The sequence below is a fragment of the Octodon degus genome, unplaced genomic scaffold, assembly GCF_000260255.1.
Source record: "Octodon degus isolate 3935 unplaced genomic scaffold, OctDeg1.0 scaffold00010, whole genome shotgun sequence".
NCBI lineage: Eukaryota > Metazoa > Chordata > Mammalia > Rodentia > Octodontidae > Octodon > Octodon degus.
Genome location: NW_004524586.1, coordinates 22525360 through 22542563, shown reverse-complemented (window position 1 = coordinate 22542563; position 17204 = coordinate 22525360). Strand labels below are relative to the sequence as shown.

At 48.1% G+C, this 17204-nt stretch overlaps 1 protein-coding gene across 13 annotated transcripts in view; it reads right to left on the bottom strand.

Moving 5' to 3' along the window:
* Positions 1-17204, bottom strand: part of Fgfr2 (fibroblast growth factor receptor 2) — a 110966-nt gene that overhangs the window by 80845 nt on the left and 12917 nt on the right. For 6 of the 13 annotated variants that reach the window (XM_023708972.1, XM_023708969.1, XM_023708973.1 and 3 more), the window contains exons 3-4: positions 5091-5357; positions 3898-3975 (exon numbers count right to left, since the gene is read on the bottom strand). The exons of 4 other annotated variants lie outside the window; for them this stretch is intronic. In XM_023708972.1, the coding sequence (XP_023564740.1) occupies positions 3898-3975; positions 5091-5357 (345 nt within the window). The remainder of the gene's footprint in view (positions 1-3897; positions 3976-5090; positions 5358-17204) is intronic. 3 more of the 13 variants (XM_023708974.1, XM_012513452.2, XM_023708975.1) reach the window with 1 other exon arrangement.

The following is a 17204-nucleotide window of genomic DNA, read 5'->3' as shown; positions in this document are numbered from 1 at the left end:
AATAATAATAATAATAAAAGATGCAAGCAGCATGCCCTGCCAAACCCATGTTTAACTAGTATCAGTTCCAGCAGTCCCTGCGGAAGGCTCACTCAAATCACAGATGCATTCGCTCACCTCATCACCCGCTGTTCTATGGTCAAGGCAGCTTAAGTTCCCATTCGATGAGGCTCTTCCCAAGCACGTCCTCGACTCATGGTTCTCACACTCAGTTACCCCTAGTTTCTGTTCCCTGGGTCCGAGAATAGTTTCTAAAAGTCACCAGGGGAAATGGCTCAGTAGAATAAGTGCTTCCTTGGAAAGTGCAAGGGCCTAAGTTCTATCCCCCGTTCTGCCTAAATAAATAAATAAATAAATATGAAAGTCACCAAGTGGTACAACCCCACCCCCAACCAGGCAGCACTTCCCAAACCTCTATTCCAAAAAGGAAAAACTACCTTAAAAAAAAAGGATTTCCATTTTTGTCCAGGCTACTAAGAGACTCAGGGATAGACCAATCTCTAACACACTTATCCCTGGTAGGGACAGCCAGATAGCTCAGCTGACTAAAGTGCCTGCTTAGGCAGACACAGCGGCCAGGGTTCAATCCCAGGCATGCCATGCCCGCCTGGCCACACTGAGACTGCGATTGCGATTGAGACTGAGCATGGTGGCACGTGCCTGTAATCCTAGCACTTGGGAGGCTGAAAATAGGAGATGCACTATGAGTCCAATCTACATAGTACCACCCTGCAGACCTTGTACTAAACACATTTTAAAAAAAAATTACCCTTGGTAACTCATAAGACCTATCTTCTCTAAGCAACAATAATGGAAATAGAGACAGGTGATTAAGAGATAGAGCCAGGAGGGGCCAGGGAAATGGCTCAGTGGAATAAGCACTTCCCTGGCAAACACAAGGATCTGAGTTCAATCCCCGGTTCCACCCAAAAAAAAAAAAAAGATAGAGCCAGGAAGGTGGATGGGGAGAGGCAGGGGAAGGAAGAGGTGCCAGGTGGGTGGAGCTGTTCCCTGAGATGTAACCTTCACACACACCAATGGGCACTAGTATTTACCCCAAAGCACCCTGGATACAGAAGCAACTGGACATCCACAGATCAAAAACCAAAAACAAAACAAAAAAATCTAGACACAGAACCTACAAAAATTAACTTAAAATTGATCACACTTATGACTTACTATAACAAAAAAAGCTACAAAGCTCCAGAGCTGACCTTGAATTTGAAGTCTTTTCAGTGTACTACCAATAGCACAACCCAGGAAAGAACTGATACACTGGACTTGAGATAAACTACAAATTTTACTCTGTGAGAGGCATGGTCAAAGAAATGAAAAGTCAAACCACAGACAAGAGAAAACATTTTTCAAAATCAAAGGACTGTATCCAGAAGATACAAAGAACCCTTACAATTCACTAACAAGAACACAACCCACTTTAAAAATGAGCCAAAGGCACCGCAGACAGACACCGCAGCAAAGAAGACACGTGGCCTGCCTCCCTGTTAATGCAATCAAGCAGATAAAAAGGCTGTCTCACATCATCCATCAAGAGGGAAATGCAAATTAAAGCAAGGAGACGCCACTACACACCTACTACCATGGCCAAACTCCAGAACAATGACACCACCAAACAGGGGTGAAGATAACGAGCCATAAATACTTACTCATTGTTGGCAGGAATGCAAAATTGTTCGGCTACTTTAGAAAGCAGGTTGGTGGCTCCCTACAAATTTACACATACTCTTCCCATGTCACTAAATCACCATACTCCTTGAACTTTACCAAGAAGAGTTCAAAACTAACATCTAAAAAAAAAAAAAAAAAAAAAAAAAAAACCTGCACATAGGTGTTTCTAGCAGCTTTCCTCATAATTACTAAAGCTTTAATGCAACAAGGGAATCCTTTTAAAGTAGGTAAATTGTACATACACACAACAGAATGACATTACTAAAAAGAAATAAGCTTTTGTGAAAGCCAAGGAGGAAACTGAAACACATACTGCTAAATGGAAGATGCCACCTGAAAAGGCAACATGGCATAAGATTCCAACTCTGATATTCTAGAAAGCAAAACAATGGAGACGGTAAAAAGATCAGCAGGACTTCCTGCCAAGGTTTGGTAAGAAGACGTAAATAAAACACAGGAGACCTGGAGGGCAGAGAAAGGTGCTCTGTACAGTATTCGGTGGTGGCCTCCGGTCATGATGCATTTGCCTAAATCCACAGCAAGGGAACTACCAAGAGCGAATCCAGCATAAAGGATAAGCTTGGGCGATTGCAATCCATGAGTGTAGGCTCACCAATGGCAGCAGATTCACGGCAGCCCAGTGAGGATGCTGAGGGTGGAAGCAGCTATCCGTGTATGTGGGCAAGAGGTTATGGGAAATCTGTCGCGCCCCCCCAATTTTGCTATAAACCTCAAACAGATCTAAAAAGACTCCGCAAAAACCCTGTGCCTTGTACTTAGCTGACAAAAATCCTTTTGAGACACGTAGAATTCTTCACATAAGCCCAGAAACCCAAGGACCAATGTGCCATCCCTATGGGAAAATTCCAGTCATGTCATTGGTGGATGTGACTAAGGCTGTACTGTATTTACCTTGTGGAGCAAGCTCTCATAAGCCCCCTCCTGACTACTGCACAAATATTCGCTCATCTAATCCTAACAGCCCAGAATGTTAGTATTATTATTCCCATCTTCTAAGAAATAAAAATGAAAAAAGAAGGATAGAAGAGGGGAGGGGAGAAAGAAGGGAGGGGAGAGAAAAAAACAAGAAAGCAGGACAAACTGGAAACAGAGCTTTGTAAATAAGGTGGGGCAGAAAGGCTGAAGGGAGGGAAGAAGCACGGGGTCAAAAATGATGTACCAAGTTATACCATATACTGTACAAAGTCCCTATGATGTATGTGGTCAATATGTGTATCTAAGGTGTACCAATGAATCTAACAACAATAAAAGAAAGAAGCACAGAAGTTAAATGAGCAACTGAGAAGTGGTGAAGGAGGACCCAATCCAGGCTGCCCAGCTCCACGAGCCATAAATACTTACTCATTGTTGGCAGGAGTGCAAAATTGTACGCTACTTTGGAAAACAGGTTGGTGGCTCCCTACAAATTTACACATACTCTTCCCATGTCACTAAATCACCATACTCCTTGGACACTTCCTTGCCCACTAAGGACACAATCTCCCTCCTGTTAGTTCTCAGTGTTACCTGCCTCAAAGTAAACAAACAACCCTCAGCCCCTCCCCCATTCCTGTCTATAAGGCGAGAAATACTCCCTGATTTCTGCTTACATGAGGCACATGTTTTAGAAGGCCAGGTTTCCTCAGCATTGGCTGACATTTTTGGACAAAATAATCTTCTGTCACAAGAGCTAAGCTGTGTGTGGTAAGACACTGCGTTCACCAGCAGCATTCCTGGTCTCTGCCTATGAGCATTCATTCACTGCTCCCCCCACAACCCAACAAATTTGACAACCAGATACTGCCAAATGTTCTAGAGGAGCAGGGGTTTGCCATCAACCACAGCCGAGACCCACTGGGTTAAGCTCAGCACACACAATCAGTGGGTATGAAGAAAGCCAGGATGGTCCATGGCCCTACTAGTTTCATGTCTCCAGTCAAACACCAAAGGGAAAAAGTAAAACCAAGGACAACAAAGTAGTAATTGGTTCGAAAAGAGTGACACAAGAAGAAAAGACTGGCAGCAGAAAAGGGTGGACAGCAGCACTGGTTTATTCATCAGCTTAAAAGTTGGGACAGTAGAAACAGCAGGGGACAAAGAGCAAGAGCCATGGGACAAACATGGCGCCGAAGAGTTGACAGGAAGACAGTGACAGCCAGGACTCCCCTCTGCTCCTCTCCTGGGGACCATCCGAGGCAGGCAGTTACTTACTCTTGTTGTTACTGTTCTCACTGACAAAATCTTCAGAGCCATCCGTGTCGTCCTCGTCATCTCCAGACGAGACGGCATCTGCGTACAGAAGAACACAGCCGTGGATGGGTTGTGTGAAGTCAGAGTTGGCGGGTACCTACAACCAAGCCAGCCTTTCTCTACGGCGAATCCAACAGGAACGTCTCAGACCGTGTTTAGCTAAGATGATTTTAGTGGTTTAAAGTGTCTCTCCGTGAGGACAGTTGGTCTCTATTATGATTCTTAATGTTTTCTGCCTTCACTTTATTTAAACAGGCTATAAAATTGGATATACTGGGACTGGATTTTAAGCTTCAAACAGATCCAAGTCTCCAACAAATTTATGCACTGTGTAATAGTCAAAAAAATTTTTTTTCCAACAAAACTTTTCAGCATTTGGATCTGCCTCAAGAACAGAGCTAGGGGCCGGGGAGATGGCTCAGTAGAATAAGCATTTCCCTGGCAAGCTCAAGGACCTGAGTTCAATTCCCAGTTCCAAAAAAAAAAAAAAAAAAAAAAAAAAAAAGGGAGAGAGAGAGAGAACAGAGCTAGTCTCTAATAAGACCTAGCTCCTCTCTGACCCTTCTGATAGTTAGTTACCTAGTGATCCGAAATCAGAATTTAAATTCCTCACTAAGGAGGCCTCTTTGGCCCCTCTCACTATGTGGGAGGGAAGATGAGGAAACTAATTTTAATAAAGGAATCAGAAATCTAGAGCTTTCAAGTTTCAATTCTATATTCTAAATGCCAAGGATATTGCTGACATGAGGGGTGGGGAGGTTCTGATTTTACATAAAAAATGCTCTGTCTTTAAAAGACAATGTCACTTTGTGCATGAGATATCTGTCATTCGTGATGATCAGCTTCTTTGGTACACCAGATTCCACGGAAGAATTTCCAAAATGCATCAGGATCAGCTGGGTACACAGGACATACCCACGGTCCCAGGTGGTTGGGAGGCTGAGACATGAGGATCACGTGAGTCCAAGAGTTTGGGACCCACATAGCAACATAGCAGCACCCCATTTTAAAAATAAAAGAGATTAGTAACAACCTTGACGTTATATGTCTCATAGCCAAGTGGCACATCTATTATTTTACTTGGCTGAAAAAAAAATTTTACCCAGAAAATGACTACAGAGAAGAGAAAGTGAAACACTCGCAGACCAACTCACCTGTGATATTCACCATGCAGTACCAAGTGTCACTGTCTACAGTCCTAGAGGCAGTACAAGCATAGAGGCCGGAGTCTCTAGGTGTGGCGCCTTTTATCTGCAAGTATTCCCCAATAAGCACTGTCCTATTGTTGGGCCCCAAGTGTACCCCATCTTTAGTCCAACTGATCAGGGCGGCATCTTTCAACCTGCAGCGCAATTCTAGCGACTCCCCTGGCGCAGCCACGTAAACTTCTGGTTGAGAGATTTGGTATTTGGTTGGTGGCTCTGCAGAAAGGTGGGAGAGAGAAGATAGAGACAGATGGGAAGGAGGGAGGAGAGAATGTCCAACAAAGGTCAGTGGAGGCCCATTCATTCCCAGATGAAGCTGTTCTAGTTTTGCAAATGGCTCCAGGAGGCATCTATCTCTCCTAGGACGCCAGGACACAGCCCTCACTTATAGGGTAGATTTGAGCTGCACAACAGCCATCGGAGGAAGTGTTATCGAAAGCTGCCCTACCTTGGTGTCCACGTACTGTATTGCTTTGAAATCAAACAACAACCCAGCGTGGAAGGCCATTCCACACACAAATATTTATTCGACTGCCAAGCCACAGCCTTCCTGCACTGTAACACCTGGGAAATCTCATACTGTGAACTTGGAATTCATAAAAACATTCAGTCATGCAGGTCTGTTCATTCATCGTGAATATACGTGTGTGCCTCACACGCACTCTCATGTATCTCATTATTTGTGCACGTGGTCTGTTTTCACCAAGTCAAGTTGCTTAGAATAAAATGTCTCAAATGCAAAGGAATATAAGAGATCCTTGCTCAGACTTTTTCTGTCAGGTTTCATGAGCACCTAGGGTTAGGTCACTAGTGTGCTGGTCAGGAGACTTAATTTTGTGGTGGGTGAGCTAGAACATGCTGTTTTCTTTTTTTCCTCAAAATGAAAAAAGCCTAGAGGCCCTCACATTAAAAAAAAAAAAAAAAAAAAAGACAGCAAAAGGTCATGAGCACCACAAAGCCATCTCCACTGTGTGTGGACAATGAGGACTCTGAGTGCTGCATGCCCCTCACTCCACGTGACAGACAACGCCGCCCTGCCCACCACACCCACCTCAGCCTCCTCCAGACACTGTGCCTTCTTCAGCGTCACACTTCCTTCTCTTTCCTGCTGAAACCAACTCATCTTTGAGGCTTGAATCCAGCAGCGCCATCCATGAGGAGCAACCCTGCATGGGTCCCCTGGCCAGAAGTGACTGATCTCAGCCTACATCTGCAGCCTGCCCCAGTGCCAGGGCACATTTCTTATGAGTATTCCCAGAATGAGGGCTCAGGTTTTGTGGGTCTTTGTGCCCAACCTCTCTTCAAGGGCATACTCAGCACACACGGCAAAGGTGGCCACGTTGGGCATCACCGCAGTGCCCACATAATGCAGGGCAGGATGGGACCCAAGAAGATCTAACCCAGACATAGAGGTGGTAGGAGGCCACTGGCCTCTAAGAGGAACAGCCAGAGCTGCTGGCTAGGGTGTCCACAATGGTCTGTGAGACACGCTTTCATCCCTACGGGGAGAGCTGTGAATGGTACGCGCAGTCTCAAGCCTAGAACACAAAGCTTCCTTCCTAGCACTGGGCCGGCTCCAAATCTGGGCAGTATCACAAGGCAACTGTTTTGTCCAGAGCCCACTCAAAGGACAAATCACCCATATGATTCAAATAAAGTCAATTTATGTTCCAGTCCCATTATTTAAGAAGCATCTGGCCCAAAAAAATCCCACCCCTCACCACCAGCCAACTCTGGGGTCCCAGGACACCCGAACACGGCCCCTCCAAAGACATAAAAGCCAAGAACTCAGCTGCAAGGCTCCATGAACACAAAGAGATAACCACACAAAAGAAAATAGAAATCTGACTGAACATGGACAAATACACCCCCTTCACAAGGACTTCAAGAAAGTCCCAACTGGCGGGCAGGTTATGTTCCAGCTATTTATTGAACACCTACCATAGAAGAACCTTTGCTCTGGGTACTCAGAAATCAACAGGAGATAAGCCAAGTGCCTGCCCCTGTGGAGCTTCCATTGTGGTGGTGGTGAGGGGGTGACAGATAAGACATACAACATCTACAAAATATATAAAGTGTATGAGGGGCCTTAAGTAGGTGGAAGAAGAATATAGCAAGACAGGGGCCCACCGAGAAATGGCGGGTGAGGGCTCAGTCCTTAGCAAGAGCTGGCAAATGCTCAGGGGCCAAACCAGCCGCAGTTTGCTTTGTAAACACAGTTTTCTTGGAGCACTGCCGTACTCATCCACTTAGGTATTGTCTGGGGCTGCTTTTGTGTTGTAAGGGCAGAGTTGAGCAGTTACAGCAGACTCTGTGGCCTGTGAGGATGAAAACATTTGCCATCTTGCCCCCATTGTATGATAATCCCGGACGGCTCTCCTCTAAAAGACTGTTTGGGCTAAGAAGCACAGGACAAAGCAAAGTTAGAGCAACAATCAGAACTCGGTTGAAGACACTCAGATCAGGTCTCCCAAGGCAGTTTAGGTCAGGAGACAGCTGAGTTGACTGGTTAAAGGAAGAAGTTTTAACCCTGGATCCTACAAAGAAGCAAAAGGGCCGGGGAGATAGCTCAGTAGAATAAGTGCTTGCCAGGCAAGCACAAGGGCCTGAGTTCAATCTCTGGTTCTGCAAAAGAAGAAGAAGAAGAAAAAGAAACAAGAAAGGAAGAGAAATACAGATGAAGAGGAAAGAGAATTCAGTTTGGCCCCAAATCTCAGACCATCTTCCACTGGACTCCCAACAGCAGAGTCATTCACACATCACCACTGATGAAGTCTGAAGGTTACTCAGTCCAACGTCTTTCTCAGCTGCATAAAGCAAGGATCTACGTCATCTGGGTGCCCTGTCTTCAGTAATTACTGAGACAGACCCGCAATGTTAGAAGAAATTTACATTGGATCATCTTTGGTCATAAATAATCAATATTTAATATGACCACATCACATGATCAGAAAGTCATCAAGAATGTTCTGGCAGGATTTTTTTTTTTTTTTTGCTCCGAATGCCTTCAGGGCAGGTTTGGCTGGCTTGAGTTGTGGGGATCGAACCACAGCAACCTGAGCCTGACTGCTTTGTTGGAGCAGCCACTTAAAGAACTGAGCTAAGGGGCAGGCCCCGAGAATGTTCTGGAATTTGCTTTCCTTCACCAAATGGATCATCAAAGATTACAGAGCAAGGCAGCAGCTGGACTGAAGCCGCAAAGCTTCCTTCCCTGAAAGGGGAGCTAACTGGGATCCTCCTAGCCCGTCTGCTGCTGTCCTGCTCCCCATGGTCCACAGAAGCCACGTCTCTGTATCAGTGAATGGTGAACTCTGTAGAGCTGTCAGTGACACAGACTGCCTGCCTTGGCATGTGAGCCATAGGTTTGCCACCACTGTCATGGCATAACAGTTTTACATTAGGAAGGAAGGAAGGAGAGAGAAAGCGAGAAGGGGGGAGAGAGGAAGGGGGAGGGGGAGAGAGAGAAAGCGTGCGCGAGCGAGTGAGCAAGCCAGTTGCAACTAGGATGCAGAAAAATCTCTCCTGACAAAGGTAAACTAACTTCTGTTTTAAAGGTAAGTTTTCACTGAGAATTCCTTCCTTCATAGGAAATCAAAGAAACAAAATCCTGCAGAAATAGCGTATCTGAGTTGCTGGATCAATGCCACCAAAAATACGCCACCACCTGCTTCCTGAACCAGCAGGAGCATAGAATGGTAAGTAATCATGGACAGGGTTTGTGACATGTTTGGGACTAGACACAAATGTTTAGTAACAGGGCACTGCCCTGAATACAAGAGGATGATGCCCTAGTTTAAGGTCCTTTCCATCCTACCTAAATGTTCCGCCTCAGGTCCCTCAAATGGTGAAGAACAGGAATAAGAAAACATTCAGGTATTATTTGGGAAGCTCCAGCTAGCCAAACAATGTAAATTCGATCTTCCAATACTACCCGTTCAGTCAGTGAGGGTCACTGTGCCTGTTGACTTAAACTGAAGTTATTCGCCATGATTCCGAGCATCTCTGTGATTAGAGGACAAGCAGAGAGCATCTCAAGATACAACACATTTTTACTAATGACCTCCTATCTCAATGGACAGTGACAATGACTTGATAAACTAAAAACAGATCTTGTTTCCAGTGAAACCAAGTCAAAACCATTATCCAGTTTTCCAATGAGATGCTGAGCTTCAAGGAAATTAAAATACCTTCCCCAAAAACATCAGTAAAGTAATGGCGTTCATCCATAAAAATCAAGGCATCTCAATTTCAGTCTCCAATCAACAATGGCTGTATCAGTAAACTCCAAAAGCACAGGGAGAGCCAGCGAGGTAGCTCAGCAGACTAAGTGCCTGCTTAGGCAAGCACAGGGAATGGGGTTCAATTGAGGGCACATGCCGTGCCAGCCCTGTTCCCTAGGCACGCTGAGCACACCACTGAAACTAGGCGTGGCGCACGCCTATAATCCCAGTGCTGGGGAGGCTGAAAGCAGGAGGATCACTATGAGTCCAGCTGCATAGCGAGACCCTGTACCAAATACATAAAAATAATTTTTTTTAAAAAAGAAAGCACAGGTACCCCAGAGGGGTCATTTCACAAAAGGTCCTGGTGGGCATTAAGTAGTTTCTAAGGTAAGTAATGTAGCCACAGGCATCCCTGTCTTCAAATGTCTTCAAAGTCTTGAAGCACATGCTAGGGAGAAGAAGGAAATGGATGAATAAAAGATAGTGAGCAGGTGGGGAGGACAAAATGCCAGCCAATCCCCTCGCAGGCCACCCAGTGTCCCACTTATACGTCTTCCCCATCGATCTCTGCCATGCCAGCTACTCTGAGCCAGCTATGGTGTCCACACAGCTGGCCCTGGCTCTGGCTCATCTTGGAGGCCATTTGGTTTCCCAGGGGCTATAGCTTCTCCTCTGTGTTTTGTGGATTTTTTATTTTTTGAAACAGGACAACAGCACATAGTTCAGACCAGCCTTGAACTCAATATGATAGCTGGCCTCAAACTCTCAGCTATCCTCCTGCCTCAGCCTCCCAAGCGCTGGGATTACAGGCGTGCGCTCAGAGCTGCTCCCCGCAAACATCACTCATGTATCATGTGAACACACATGAGTCACGCCTCTCACTGCACTGGGAGGGTCCACGGCTGTGTGCTGATCCCTCTCCACTAGGCATGCTGTAGCCACACACCCCCACCTTCCTCCCCACCTGGATCCCCTTCCATACTGTAGCCTCTCCCTCCCCACCTCCACTGAGGTTCACAGCTGACACAGGTAAAGGCCTCCAGGAGAACGCCAAACAATCCCTTTTCATAGCGATACTAACATTTCTGGGACTATGAGTTCAATCCCTGAAACCTAAAAAAAAAAAAATTTCTGGGACTCAATGTTCAGCTAACCCCCTCCCTTGCTCCTGCCAAGCACCCAGGAGAAGGTTCCAGAAGACACCTGCTCTGCACCAAATACTCCTGCAGAGATTCCCACAAACAGAAAACATGGTACCATAACATAAACCTATATTTGAAAAGAAATAAGCAGGCTGGGACACACACCCACTAGTGCTGGACACTCTTCATCACATTACCTAAACTGCTGAACAAACAAGGTGCCCGATTTACTTCCTGGGCAGGCTCAACACACTGGCTTCTCCTGCCACCCACGAGGCAGGCAGTGCTGGGCTGCACAGACACTGGGCTGCCTCCGTGTGCATTTTCTAGAGGGTTACACACTATGAGAAGCATCAGGCAGCTTCCCAAAAAAACGACCACTCTGCCATTCAACAATGCAAGAGAAGGGTCCCTCTGCAGGGCTGACAAGGGAGCGGAGGAGCCGCAGTGGCCACTTGCACATGCCTGCCCTGCACTGAGCATCCTTCCTCCCTAGGAAGGGCCTCAGATCAGTATTCCTCAAGAGCCCCCAGAAATTTAGAACAGAGAGGTGTCCCGATGGGATGAAAGGGACACTGAGGTTGGGACTGCCTGATTCTTCAAGTCCCTTAGCAGATCCAGGTGACATCCTGATACCCAGGACACCACCACCCCGATGAATATCAACAAGCTGCAAGAGTCTGTCGCTCTGTGTGTAACAGAGAGCGTGATCCTCGCTGGACCCTGGATGTAGCCAGAAGAGCAGAGTCCTGTAAAGTGTCAGAAAAGGCTGTGACTTATGCGGCCGCAGTGCACAGCAGCGGAAGCCATCGCCAGTGTCGTCAAGGAGGCCTTCCCCAGATGCCGGAGCAGCGGTCTGCGCAGTTAGCTGCTCCAGGTGACACTTTCTATTGCCAAGCCAGCGATAGCAGCACTTCAGACTGTCACTTTTTATAATGTTTGCCTATAAACTTTTCCCGTGTGGTTTCTGAAATGGTGCCCAAATGCAAACAGAGAACAGATGGGAAGGCTGAGTCTTGCCCTGTCCAATCATTGCATGGAGAATTCACGACAGATTTAAGCTGCTCGGGGAGGAAAAAAAAAAAAAAAAAAAGTTTATGCCAATAGGGCAACAAACTAAAGACATTTTACAAATACAACCATTTCTCGGGTGCCCCCAGAAGAGCACCTATTCAAATGTGTAGAATAGGGTCCTCCCAGTTTTGAGCATGCAGTTGGGGTAGCCTTGAAATGTGCCCCCCTGAGGGTCCCTCCTCTTAGAAAACAAATTCTCCCAGAAAGAGGAAGGAAGAAGAAAAAGAAAGTTCTAAACAGATTCCTCATGAAGAAAGGAAGTAAAAGATGGAGAGGGGAGGGAAGGGAAAGGGGGCAAGAGAATGGGAGGAGCATGAAGGAAAGACAAGGAGAAAAGGGGAGAGGAGACGGGAGGGGGAAGGAAGCTGCAGTGACGGTGGGCAAGTCCGGTTAGGAACCTCAGCGGCGGCACCAAAGCCCTCCAGGCCTCATGGAACTGTACCAGAGGCATTTGGGGCAGGAGTAGTAAAATGGCCTCGGGTTCCTGGTGTCCTCCCAGACATTCTGCCACCTAACACAAGACAAATAAACATCACGGCTGCAGGACTGCCAAAAGTCTTGACAGAGAAACACAAGGATCAAGCTGCAAATGTCACTGTAGTCACAGCACATGAGGCACAGGGCAGGTGAGCGGCAGCGTGTCTCTGTTCCAGTCACCCCACACTGCCCTCCAGCCTTTGTGATGACCTGGACTGGGCACACCATGGTCCTGGGGAGAAGGTGACCGTGCCCAAATGTCCCTGCACGTTCACAGGAATGGAACACAGCCTCACACCGCTCTCCTCAAAGATTTTTTTGCAACTGCAAATCAAAGGCACCCAAATAAATAGACAGACACCTGGCAAAACCAGCCTGCCTTATTAGAAACTCATAATCTTTAACAAGATCAGAGCTTTGGAAGAGCTCAATCCCCCTTTTTATGGCACTGTCTGCATGGAGCCGGCACCACAAGTCAGCAGAGAAACAAGGCAGTGGGGCACCCAGTATGACGCCAGAAAGGACCACCTCTGGCGGCCTACCACAAGGGCTCAGGGCACAAAGACAGCACCCACAGAGCTGCCTGCTTTCACTCAGGCATCTTCAAAGCTTCCTTTTACAAGAACGGACTTGTAGGAAGACAAAATCCTGACATCAAACAGCGGCCTTATAAGGCATAGGCACTACGTGTTCCTGGGAGAGAGGGGAAGACAAGATAAATACCGGGCACAGTAAGAAGATGCCAGTGCTGGATCTTAGGAAGCACTGGCAGTGCGAAAACGGGGAGCCACAAGAAGTCAGCGCAATGAACAGGGTACGGCAACAGGCTGCAAGCCCTTCTCCCAGCTGTCAGGCATCCTACAGACGGCCGCATCAGGACTGAGAACGCCCCACGCCGGGTCACAGGGATCTCACGGCTGCTAATAGCTACCTCTGCAGCAGGAGCTTGGCAGCTCCAGAACTCTGGGCTGGCTCACATGCCACATGATCAGCTGGCCGGTGGCCAGTGTTTCCAAGATTGTAACCATTAAAAATTATATATTTAGCCACACCCCTCATAATTTAGGTCTGTCTTTAAGAAACAGGGTGAACAACTCTCCATATTGGAAAGAAATAATGTTGGTGCCCTTGAGAAAGAAGAACTAGAGAGAGTAAAGGGCCTAAGATCTCCCTCATGGAGGAGTGACTCACCCCACCATCCAGTAAAGAGAAATCTTCCCCCCTCTTCTGTCAACACCCCCTCCCTCCTCATTCTGCTAATGATAGTATTTCAGGCACAAAGAGGGGTTTCCCTGCCACTCACAGGCAGCACTCTTCCAGAGAGCAAACCTCCCCGCAGACTACCACAACCAAGGTAGAGTCAGTAGCGCCTGCAAAAGATGACTGGATACTGACGGCTTTGCCTGAGCTGGAACTGCAAACCGGATTCCTTCTTCAGAAAGCATTGCCCACAGCCAGGCCAGGAGGTTCTACCGCATCTAGGAAGTAGAAACTTGTGCTCCAGGTTGCACTCCTGTTTCAGAGGCACAAAGAAGGGTCTGCGTGGACCTCGGCTGCCTGCCCCCTGAAAGTGCACTTGAAGAGAAAGCCAGTACCTCGAAGGTCTGTGGGGCTTTCAGGCCACTCTGAGGATCAAAGGCCACAAGGAACCTTAGTCTGTGATCAGCAGGCCCAGCTTTGCCTCTCTGTGCACTACCACAGCAGAAAGGGCGTGTGTGGCTCCCAAAGAAGTAAAGGAGCGTGAAAGGACACATGTCCCTAAGGTCAAGAGTAGTGGTACTGAGGTATCATCCTGGAAAACGAACACCCAGCATTACCTCAAGCCCCAGGCGCCCCTCTCCCTCAGACCATGGCTTGTCTGCACGAAAGAGCACTGTGCCTGTGCTGCATCCCGCTACTCTGCCTGGCAGGCTCCCATTTAGCTCTCAAGGCCCAAATACCTCCTTGAAGAAATGTTCGCTGACTCCCACAAAGACACTGCGGCGCTCCCTTCTGTTTATCATTGCATGTGCAACAGCCCAACACAGCTGCCTCCTGGGCTCCCTCCACCTACCCAGTGGCCAGAGAGGGCTTTCAGGGGAGAGCCAAGTGGCACTTCTCAGACGTTACTGACATCTGAGACCTCGTGGGGTCCTGCCACCAGAGACCCTAGGTCAGCAGGCCTGGCCTGGAACTGAGACTCTAGTTCCCCAAAAAAGCTGTGCAAGGCTGGTGCTGCTGTCCAACTCGTAGGATATCCTAGGACAGCAGGCTGAGAGCTCCCTGCACAGGTAGCTAAACATGGCCAGCTGAGTTGGTCCTAGTTTCCATGATAGACATACTCCCAAGCCTACCTACTGCTGGCCGAGCTCAGCACAAGGACAGAACCCAAGGCTGTCCAGGCCTCTGTACAGCCTGCAGCGAGGCACATCAAAAAGCTTTATTAGAGACCAAGGATACAGCTCAGCAGCACAGTGCCTGCCTGGCAAACGCAAGGTCCTGAGTTTGAGTCCTGGTACCAAAAATAATTAAATAAATAAATGTTTCATTAACCACATCCATACAGAGCATTAATTTAGTCAAGGAAAGGACCTGCCGATTACTAAAATTCCACTTATTCCTCACCCATCCAACAAATCTAAGAGGACTTTATGTCTCTGTGGGGCACAGTCACCCCATCAGATCCACTACAAAATGAAATCCTGAGTTCAGGGGCTGAATAATGTACCAGAACCCCACAGCAAGCAGGGAATAAGCCTACAAACATCAAGCCCCAGGCACGTGGCTCAGGTCTCACGTGCCTCGTGACCCGGGAGCTGAGAGCCCAAGTTCCACGAAGCCAGGGTAACTGGCCAGCCCTTGAGAAAGCACGCCCCAGGCCTGCAGCCTGCTTAGATTCCAGAGGCAAACTTCAGGGACAGCACACATGTAAGTGTCACCTATGGTTCCTACAAGCAGCTGGGACACAGGCACCTCCCTGACACTGAAATAAACATCCAATAAATGGTACGTACTCCAGAGGAGACATGTGCTCTCTGAGCCCCTCAAAGAGGAGATGGATATCAAGATCCTGTGACACTCTCCCCCTGCCACAGAGCTCACACACCCTCAGTACTTTCTGAATAAAGGAATACTTTTAAAGTGGCCCAGTTACAAAAGGAAAAAGGGGGGACAGGGTTAAGAGTTACTCCATAAGGGCAGGGCTGCCTCCTGTTTCCTTAACTTGAGACCTTTGGGGAGTATTGTTCAGCAAGTTTATTTAAAGGGCTAGGCCTTTCTTCTCTCAGCAGGACCCCAGTTCCAACACCAGTTCAGAGGCTGCAGATGTGTCCCTGGCCGGGGCCCCCAGCAGCAGCCCAGCTATTTCCAAATGAAGGGGCAGCAGCTGGAGACTGCGAAACAGATGGCCCTCCTCATTTGAATGGGCTGGATCCCTCTACGGGGCTCAGCCCGCTCAGGTCAGGAGGGTGAGCGTGGTGGCTGTGGGCACAGCTGCAGAAGTCTAAAGCCTCTTCAGCAAGCAGCTGGACAGGAATGACCTGGCAGAGGGGTTTCCTGAAGATGCTTTCTGGACACAGTAGAGGGGGCTCCTAGGTAGAAGAGACACGCGGCCCCAGCTGGTTTTGCACCATGGGCCTTAGAAAAAGCAGGTCAGAGCCACAGGGATCACTTTTCTCCTGTGTTTTACAGAGTAAAGAAAAACTGCCCCTCAGGGGATGCTGTCCCAGAGGACTGAAATCCATATTAATTCAGGAAATTCCAAATTATGATGGTGCCACCATGGTCCGCCCTTCCCCCCAGTCCTATGCCACATATTTGCAGAGGTAAACGCCACGAGAAAGCAAATGCAGAGCCCCGCTCACAGCCCTCAAGGGCTCCATCTCGGCTCCTTATGGACAGGGTGTCCCCCAGAATGCTACCCTGTCCCGACCCAGTCCAGCTCTCCAGGCCGCCCCACCCTCACCATCTCCCAGCCTCCACAACAGCCTCTCAAGAAACTCTGCCAGGGCCAGGGAGATGGCTCAGTGGAATAAGTGCTTCCCTGGCAAGCGCAAGCGCCTGAGTTCAATCCCCGATTCCGGAAAAAGAAAAAAGAAACTCTGCCAGTCCAGGGGGCACAAAGCCACAAAGGAGCAGGCTTCCACACAGCTTGGCCTCCTCAGGGGCTACACCTTCAAGATGGACGCTTTTCTGCAACACATGGGAAGTGGCCTGAGACCAGCTACACACCTCACCAGGAAGATGCTGGTCCACCTCCAACACAGGAAGACAGGAACGGACCACCAAGAGGCCAAGCTCCACATAGTTACCTAGCAAGACCAGGGAAACCCAGCAAGAAGATGGCTGGAGGTGAGCCGGGCCACAGAGAACCAAGTGAGGGCCTGCCTCAGAAGGCTTGGAGTCCACACAGCCCACAGATCCTCAACCTGAAGCACGAGGCACCCAGCCTCAGCACACTCTGGCACACTGGTCTCTGAGGAATCCCCAAATTCCTCTGAGAAACACCAACTTTTCCCACACAGCATATTCTCTTTGGCTTGGAATGAGTGCCTCATTTTGGTCATTATTTGAGAAAACCTTTTCTTCTCCCCTGGACAAGACTTGAGATGATCCTCTGCTAGTCTATCACCAGAGAAACTGGCCCATGACAGCATCTCAAAAACATAATTTGCGAAACGAATGAAAGAACAAACTCAAAGACGTCACAGCTATGACCCTTCAGCCTGAAAACATATCCATACTATCTTGTCTCTGCTGAATTCTGAAAGCGGTCATCTCACCAGACTGCAAGATGCTGAGGCACATCTAGGCTGGAACTTCCTCCAGACAAGAACTCTAGAACCTCCTCCTCCATACTAAGCCCTCATTATTCCTGGCCACCCCACCCTCAACTATCATCCCTCAGACCAGCTCTCCTGAGTCCACAGGGGAGGGACCAATGCAATGTTCACCTCACTAAGCCACTGCCCTTTACCTCCAAGTCTAGCAGCAACCGAGGTCAAATTCATTTTTAACACCAAACTTTAACTTCACTTGGTTTAAAAATGAGATCTACTTCCCTGGCCCTCTTTTCCCTCTAGGAATATCCTTCCTGGCCTAGGCTGGGGGAGTAGGGGTCTCTGCTTCTGCCCTATCATTCTTGGGTATTTCTGTGTTGAGGGTGGGGA